This window comes from Sipha flava, unplaced genomic scaffold (assembly GCF_003268045.1).
Source record: "Sipha flava isolate LNK unplaced genomic scaffold, YSA_version1 124_pilon_pilon, whole genome shotgun sequence".
Lineage (NCBI taxonomy): Eukaryota > Metazoa > Arthropoda > Insecta > Hemiptera > Aphididae > Sipha > Sipha flava.
The window spans coordinates 1,765,618-1,775,206 of NW_020271750.1; the positions used below are offsets into that span (position 1 = coordinate 1,765,618).

The 9,589-nt window shown below is 31.7% G+C and overlaps 1 protein-coding gene across 1 annotated transcript; it reads left to right on the plus strand.

Annotated features, from left to right (window-relative positions):
* Nucleotides 1–2,507: 2,507 nt before the first annotated feature.
* LOC112694175 (52 kDa repressor of the inhibitor of the protein kinase-like) lies at nucleotides 2,508–8,613 on the plus strand. The gene is made up of 2 exons (XM_025569566.1): nucleotides 2,508–2,562; nucleotides 8,255–8,613. The coding sequence occupies exons 1-2, from the start codon at nucleotides 2,508–2,510 to the stop codon at nucleotides 8,611–8,613; spliced, it is 414 nt and encodes a 137-aa protein (XP_025425351.1).
* The last annotated feature ends 976 nt before the right edge of the window (nucleotides 8,614–9,589 follow it).

Genomic DNA, 9,589 nt, shown 5'->3' on the forward strand with positions numbered 1-9,589 from the left:
GTCGCCTAAACCTCCCAGAGTTGGCGCATTGGGTGAACCTACTGTGTTTTCGCCCGTTCCCTGCAGTGGCGTGTGTCGTAATGCACCGCCACTGCTCTGCGGTTCGTCCGTTGACGCCTGTGTGGACGCAAACCGGACGTTCGCGGGTTCGATACCGTTTGATCGTAAACATTCAGCTAATCTCAGTTCCAGGTCGGCTTTGCCCCCAGTCGACGCTAAATCTCGAACCTCACACTCGCGACGAAACTCCTTCAACGTCAGTTGACTAATGTATTTGTCCGGCATAGTGTAAAAATTAATTATTAAATAATTCTAATTACTACTATTCGGTACACCGTCTGGTTGATTAGAGTACGTGTGGTGTTTCGGTGTAGATCAAATCGTCGTAGACAAGGATTTCGCGAAAATGTACTTATTACGATTTCGAAAAAAAAAACAAACAGTCCATGATATCACACTTCTGTTATTTTGTTTGTGGCCCGCTGATATAAAATTTATATTTAATATTGTCGTAGGTCGTTTGACCTACTTCCGATAATGACTAAATACCGCGCCGCGCAATAATCAAGTTTCGATAAAGACGGCGGCGGAGATAACGACAAAGCTGTGGTGACTGGAGGCGCGTGTGCTACGGCCCAAGTCACAATCGGCGTGATGTGCAATTATCGGCGGGTCGGTGCGGATAGGTAGAGAGGTGGTTGGTCGTTAGTTACGTAACTACGGGACCGAACCATTTCGCGAATATTTTTTAGGTCGCGTGGATTTCCTTAATTAACTTCGAAAAGAAACGTAAAAATATGCCTAACCAAAAATATTGTACACCTGGAATATCTAATTATTACACTGAATAATAGCAAATCCGAGGTAATACTAGCGAAAAACTCTTACCTTGATTTTTCCGCTACCGGGATGATTCCTTACGGGGAGCCAATTGACGCGGTGTTTAATGTGTGGTGGTGAGGGGGGCACGTGGCCTCGGCGTCGATTCCGCAAAATAAATAGAAAAAAAAAACACTCACGTCTATTTGTTTCAGTAATTTACTTTTATTTAACCGAGTAGTTAAATTTAAAATAAAAATAACTACAGGAAGACGAAACTAGGTTCGTAACCACAAAATAATAATTGAAACAAAAATGAACACTTTTAATTGACGGATCGGAGAGTCGGTGTGTTGGTGTTGACCAAACCGGTGTTCGTCGTAAGATGGGGGCCTCCTCCGTAGACACCGCCCGCCGGTCGCTGGTGCGCTACCTTATCGGCATCAAAAGCTTCCCCCCTCTGCCCGGTGACGGGTGGGTAGGAAAGTGTTGGTGCGATATTATCGCCACCCGTGATGTAGCTGGAGAGAAGCTAACGCGGTGCGCGGTGTCGGTGTACATATTGTACCTACTACATCACGGTACCGCATCACGTTTAAGTGTTCTGGTGACAAAAAGAACAGATACTACATGGAAATATAAGAATTTAACATTTGTCAGATAATTTTTGTGTGCGAATTATAAATAAACTATGATACAGTATATCGAACAGTGTACTGTTATTATTAACCGTTACTATCGACGATTTTCAATGTATACATTACAAATGTCTGTTACACATACCAGGTTAGGCAACCTTTTGAACAACGTGGGCCATATTTTTTTTCAAATGTTTATCAAGGGCCACATTAAAAAAGAATTTTACATATGATATATACTAATAATTGTATTGTTATTATATTTGATTATTTAACATAGAAATATGATTGTAAAAAATACGAATGTTACTGGAAAAAATTGCTTTTAAAAAGAAATTTAATTTTTTCACAAATTAAACATAATGGCTTACCTTTGTTTTCGGCGAAAATCAACCCAATAATTATTAAAAAAACAATGTTCATCACAAATTTTTCTTTTTCTAGTCACCATAATGTTTGAATGGAGAATTGTAACCCCCCCCCCCCCCGAAATTTTCTCCGATGTCTAGGTTAAAATTTACAAATTTTACAAGTTTGAAATATGAAGAGCTAGTATTGAATACCTAGTATCATTGATGATAGAATAGTCTATTCTATTACCAATGCTATTATTTAAGTCAAAATATATTAAGGATTTGCATAATTTTGTTAATTATAAAATGTGTTATATTTTTACCTTGATCCCCCCTCCCCGAAAAAAAATCCTGTGTACGCCATTGTTCGTACAGATGTACCATAGTCCACAACATCTACGACCTATCACTTATCAATTATCACTTATTACAGTACTTTATAATGTTAAATGAGTAACTAATTAGTCAACAAAATGATTCTTATTTTTGTCAATAAATATTAATCCCTTTCATAAATATTACGTAATAAAATTATTGCTGTAGAGCAATATTTCATATTCTTATAAAATATAGATGGTGCACGTGCTCCTGTGCTCCATAGCACAAGCCGTCACTGAGGATAATAGACATAATTTTAGTCAAAAATTATTTGGAGAAAAATGGAAACCTACTTTTTTTTTTTTAGAGGAGGAGGAAAATGGACAGTGAAGGAAAACGGTATCTCATTTTTGGAGGAAAATGGCTACGATCAAGTAAATGTTAATTAATAAATGTCAAAATAAATGTAATAACATTTTTCACCTCTCTATAACTTGAATTATATATTTTTTTTTCGATTTTTCGAACACTCGGTAAATTGAAAAAATCGAAAACATCTATGAATCGAATTTTCAATTTGGTCTGAATTTCAAATTATTGAGTGGCTTAAATTGTTTCATTATTTATATTCAATTAATTAGCATGGTAATGTAGACACTGTTTATTTTGGATTATAGCATTTTAAATATCTTAAAAAAGGTTACCTTTTAAAAATATTTACAAAAAATAATTAACAAAAAAAAAAAAAAAACAGCAACAATTCCAAACGAAAAAAAATAAGTCTGAAGAGACAAAACAAAACAGTTGGAATTGGATACCATTGGACATTTCATTAATTACTCTTAATGGAAGAGGCAACATACTAACATTGGCAATGGTGAATAACTTACTAGCAAAAGAATGCGGTTCGAAAATAGAAGATTTTACTAGATAAATGTTACAATATAAGGTGTAGTCGTTAACGAGGTGCCAAGAGTAGAACAGCAAAATTTCGAAATTGAACTGGCACCCTGTAAGGGTTGGAAAATCTTCAACTTTCAATTAATATCGATTAGTCTCGGGCAAAACATGATTATCTCAATTATGAATCAATCGTCTGCAGGTGGTTATAAGGAGCCCAAGAGGAAAATATTCAATAAGTATAGAAGTAGCAGACTTTTTTAACGGTCTACTCATTGATGATCAGGCACGTAGTCAGAAAATATTCAAGTTTTTCGGCCAACTCGGTCAACATTTTGGTCTCATCAACTTCTGATGCGGATCCGACCAGTATGCATTATCAAAACGTACACACTATCCATTTTATTTTATTTCATTTCAACCACAATTTATCGGCAACGTTTAAGTAACACCACCACTCAATACTATGTAAAGTAAATGGGCTCATGTTCATCACAACGACGGTTGCTACGCAAAAATCGCTACGAACCGATCAATTGTACATAAAACACCGCATTCCCCTTGCATTTGTAATTGCCACTGAAAAATTTTAACACAATGTAAAAAAATGATAACATAAATTCATACAAATTGAACAATAAAAAGAGACAAGGAGAAAAATTGAAAACTTTGAAATTCTGACTTGGAGTGGATGTCAGTGTTTCATATATATAGTACGTTAACCCCAGTACTAAATATTTGGAATGATTGAATAATTTCTAATTACTGTAAGACTTTGTACCAATATTTCCAAAATGTCTACGACCTTCGATTACTCATCATCCCGAAAAAACAGTGGATAGGTTCAGTGCCGGATCACCTATTAGACAGAGTAAGCGCCCACCTTGGGCCTCACTCATTTAAGGGGCCCTGTGAAAACAGAAAAATATATTTTTTTTTTATTTGATAATACCTGTATTTTATTTACCAATTTACAAGACCTAAGCCATTATGAAATATAATATATATTATAATTTATGAGTGTTATATACAGTAATAATAATAAAATTATTTTAAAAAAAATAGAAATAATATAATAATTTATTAATTTTGCTTGCAAATAAAAAAAATTTAATAAACATGATTTTATTAATTAATAATAGTTGGTAATTAATAATAACTTATTATTAAAATAGTTTATTATAATTATTGAATAGTAATCTTAAATATGCATGTAAAAAATAATTTTGTAGTACCCAAAATTTTAATTGCCTAGGGGCCCACGAATATTTAATTCAGCACTGGGTAGGTTCGAAGCGATCAATACCTTTCATATCGATAAATTTTTAAATGCATTAATTTTTCCATGCCGTATTTTAGTACTCAATTAGTATAAATTATATATAATATATAATAATATATATATATACAATTATAATATATAAATAATTTTATTTAAACAAAAGTATATTAAAAAAATATATTAAAGATAAATCAAAGTTTTGTAAGAAGATTACAGAAATCAGTTCGTCAAGCATCCAGAGAACTTTCTATTCCACCGACAACAGTTTGGCGTGTTGCAGAGACGTAAGAAACTTAAACCGTACAGAATTCAGTTGTTGCAGACTTTCTATGACAGTGATATGCAAAGAAGAATTGAGTTTTGTACATTCATTCTTGAGAAGAGTGAAGAGGTAGAACAGTTTTTCTACTATATAATTTTCAGTGATGAGGCCACTTTTCATTTGAATGGAAAGGTAAATCGTCATAATGTGCGAATTTGGGGATTAGAGAATCCACGGATAGTTGTTGAACATGAAAGAGATTCGCTCAAATTTCACGTTAACCATTTTTCTTTGATAGGAACACAATAACAGAAACTTCATACCTTCGTCACCATTAAAAGTCGCTGTGACTTTGAAGTAGCTGTCACCATTATTGCGGCGACTAAATTTAGTCACCGTTAACCATTTTTATTGAAAATAGCAACGACCAAAGTACGACACTTTCCATTACTGCACAAACCCAACCCAACATAAAATGCATGAAACGCATAATCGAATTTCGAAAATGTATAAAAATATTATGTCTAATTCTGAACACAAAAATCGTATGATATTAACGAGACTAAAAACATTTATTCGTGTCTTTCATCACCGTACTTTATTACTCAAACATTTATTTATACAGAAATAACGAAAGTATTACAGTTAGCGGCGTATTTTCAAATTTTTCACGAGAGAGGGAATTTAGTTTTTTTTTTTAAAAATCAGTAATTTTATAATATTATAAAAAACACCTAAAAGCCTATATAACCTTATGAGAAATTAATTTATAATTATATTATTTATTATTGTTATAAATACAAATGAAGGGTTTTATATACAACCACATAATATAAATTGATGTTTTCTTTCTTTGTATCTTCGTAACGAGTAATTTATGACTTTCGGACCATCGTTTTCTTCTGGTGGATTCAAGACCCGGAAACTCGTCACGAAAATACACCACTGATTGGAGCTGCTCTCAAATAATTTGAACTATTCCTACGATAAATCGTAAAAAGTTTAAACAGACTGAATTTTGTATGCGATTATTTACCGACAAGGCACAATAACGACGGTTTTATACCTGCCGTACAATCTCAATTAGTATACATCTATTCATCGGAAGTCGGCGATAGCCTTGGAAAACTTACGGATAGAACAAGAGTCCCAAAGAAAATAAATATATATATCATGACAACCGAATTCGGTTGTATGATGTTTTCTCTCGATAACCGAAGTGTACTCAGTTTTTTTTTTTGCGGTGGCTTCCGAATCGCAACCAGTGACGATGCTAGAGTTTGCGAGGCCCTGGGCAAAATTAATGTTGGGTCATATAATTTATATTAATAAAATATTTTAAGTTCAGTTAAATCAGAAACGCGGGGCCTTAATTATAATATAAGGCACGGGGCCCTGGGCAATTGCCCCTATTGCCCACCCCCTCGTGCCATCCTTGATCGCAACAATAATTATTTATCTGCTTCCATTTGTTCGGCAACATAATATAAGTCATACACTTAAATACGTAAATGTAGATATATGTATATCGGCTCTTATCGTTTACCTATTATGTAACGACACGGTAAAATCAGTTACATCGGTACTGCGCAGCAAATCGTTCAAAATAGAAACAATTTTAAAATTACTAAAATGTTTAATGAACAAAATCATTAGTTGTATTACATTACAGATGGTGATGTTCACAATGGATCATGTTCAAATTAATACTGATAATAATAATACTTTAAGTTATATAGTATTTCTTTAGAAATAACTATATGTGTACAATTAACACTATTAGTATTAAAATAATGAAAGAAAACAATAAAAGAAAAATAGATGTCAAATGACAGTTCGTAGCACAAATATATAGACATAGTAAAAGGCCACGAAGACGGGTAAAAGCAGACAAATCTTGCCGATCATTCGCGACGGACGGTACACCGTCCGCGTACGCTTCGTGAAACATCGCCATTTCCCAAAACTGGTTCTTTAGGTGTTCTTTAGGTTCAATTAGGTGTCCCGATTGATAATCGAACGTACGATGGTACCAAGACAAAGGGGTGTGACGGGTGAGATCGCGGTATCCATAAAACACGGCCGTGTCAACCTACTATTTATGATTGAACGATGTTTTATCCAAAAACTGATTTTATAAAAATAAAAACGAGCCTTTATTATACATTTAAACTATTTAAAAAATCGTATACAGAAATATAAAAAACATTATTTTAAAATCAATATATTTCCTTACTTTGCTCAGATTATAAAATACACAAAACTCCAATAGCCAAGTGTAATTTAATATATAATTCTTTGCTGTTTTATAAGTGAAATTTACAAAGCAGTCAAATGCTAAATTAATAGTATATTAGAGATATGTACTGACGCGCTATACTTATTTGTACAATGAGTTGTAACTACTTTTATTTGGATTTATATTTTGTTAACATAGAGAAAAAAACCATAAAGCATTTGTATATTATTTAAAATCACCTTGATATGAAAAATAATATCTACATTTCCCATGGTGATTATTGAAAATTAATAATAATACCAAGCCTAATAAACTGTTGAAGACTCAACATTTAATTTTATAAAAAAAACTACGTGTCTAATATCAATACATTAATCTGTTTATTTAATTTACTCTTTTCCAATATACTCTTGTTATGATAAAAATGTATGGAATTATTGGGCGATTGTAATCTCCGCCAGAATATCGGTTAAGATAAAAATATAATATAAGGTCTAATATAAACTCCCACAGTTTTTTTTTATATTTTGCCTGTGATTTTTTTCATAGTCATCTAAAAAATTAATTTTAGAAAAGTCAACCGAATGTTCAAATTTTTAGTAAAGTTCTTACCGAATTTCAAACACATACTTATATAAAACTAAATGCATATCTCAAGTAAATAAGCTAAAAAATTCGAAATAAAAAAAAAAATAACAGTATTACAGGATCCTATAAATAACTACACTAATGGAGTAATACAAGACTTAGAATATTTACAAATTGTATCACATCATTTTAGTTTACATACATGACACAACTATATATTTTTTATTATTATTTACTATGATTTTTTTTTTTTTTTTTACTGCGATTAAAATATTTAATGTGGACGGTTTTAAATTATTATTATTAAAAGTATGATTTTTTATTAATAAGTATAACCAGTGGCGTAGACAGGGGGGTTTGGGTGTTTAACCCCCCCCCTATGGCCTTTTTACATCTAATAAATATATTATTTATATTATAAACTAACAACATTTGTATTAGCAAAAGTATTTGGTATAAGCTTGCCACTAAGTAAACATCTCCAAACTAAAAATATAGATTTGATTGATGCGGATAGTGTTAGATGTATTATTGAAAATATAAGAAAAAATGCAGAAAATGAATTTAAAAGTATATTTGATGAAGTTAAAACTAAATGTGATGCATTAAATATTGAAATTTCTTTGCCTTGTAAGACGAATGTTCAAAAAAATCGTTGCAATGTACAAGAGAATTCTCCTGAAGATTACTTTAGGATTTCTCTATTTATTCCATTTATTGATAGTTTTATAAATTAACTAAATGAGCGATTTTTATCTAATAAAACTATGCTTAAAAATTTTACATGTCTTTTACCTTCCTCAAATGGTAAATTTGATGAAGAGAATATAAAACAACTTATCGAAATGTACTAAGGTGATTTGGATTGTGGTAAATTAGCTGTAGTCGGAGAAATAAAAACATGGCAACAAAAATTTGTCCAAACACAAGTTTTTCCGAAAAATGCCCTTGACGCTCTTCAAGAATGTAATGAAACGATTTTCCCATCAACTTTTAAATTGCTTCAAATCTTAACAACCCTTCCAGTTACTACTGCCAGTAGTGAAAGGTCTTTTTCTACATTGAAACGATTGAAGACTTATTTGTGGAACCCGACTTGTGAAAATAGATTAAATGGTTTGGCACTTTTGAATATTTATAGAGAAATAATATTACAGTCGGAAGACGATCTGAAGAAATTAGCCATAAGAACAAGAAGAATACGTTTGATTTAGATAAATAGTAAATATTATAGCTAGTTCATAATATTATTAGAATTTGATTTGTTATGTATAATTTTATAACAAATAAAAAATGATTAATTTTCATATTGAGGTGTTTATAATATATTATTATAATATTTTACATTCATAAGTTCACAACTGAACTTTGTTTTTGAATAGTTCAATTGGCAACAAATATAACGAAAACAGTGAAAATCTAAGTTTAATTTATACTAACCCCCCCCCCTTGAAAAATCCTGGTTACGCCATTGGGTATAACGATTATTAATTACGATTTTTGTACTATGATTTAAGTATTTAATTTGAACGATATGATATGATATACTATAATTTTTTTTTTTCTTAATAATCTATCATATTAATTTTATATTATTACTTGATTTTCTTGCGGAGTTTACATGAACCCAATTTTACCTGTTTTTTTTTCTAGCGGAGTTTACAGTAAAAAAAAAGTACTTGTGGTGGAGTTTACATGCGCCTGGAATTACATCCATTTTTTTACAGTCTATCCTATAACGGTTCAGTGTATCAACTAACGTTTTCATTAAATACTATTTCAAATGAGCAGTTAAATTAAATGTCCGTTTAAACGCGGCGTAGGGAAAATCATTTTTAACGAATCACAATGCATTGACTTTCAGATGTATTTCGGAAAAAAAAAAGATTAAAACTTCACACTACCAGTGGTGGTTAGGAAAAATAATACTTTTGAGTACACTCGTGTGCATATACATTAATACCGATGGATATGGGAAAAGCAATATGCTATCACGCAGAGGATTTTCGCATACGCGCATATTTTCATCATTCTCGTGTACCTACTCAGCATAAACTACGATTATTACTTTCCATCCATAACACTGCAATAACGCAGATATTATTCTCTATTACAACTACCGCTACAACTACTACTACTACTACTACTACTACTACTACTACTACTACTACTACTACTACTACTACTACT

Excerpts from the sequence above, each read along its gene's own strand:
- LOC112694175 (XM_025569566.1), top strand. The coding sequence starts at position 2,508 with ATGGACAGTGAAGGAAAACGGTATCTCATTTTTGGAGGAAAATGGCTA. Across the intron at positions 2,563-8,254 it reads AGGAAAATGGCTACGATCAA|GTGATTTGGATTGTGGTAAA; the intron begins GTAAATGTTAAT and ends AAATGTACTAAG.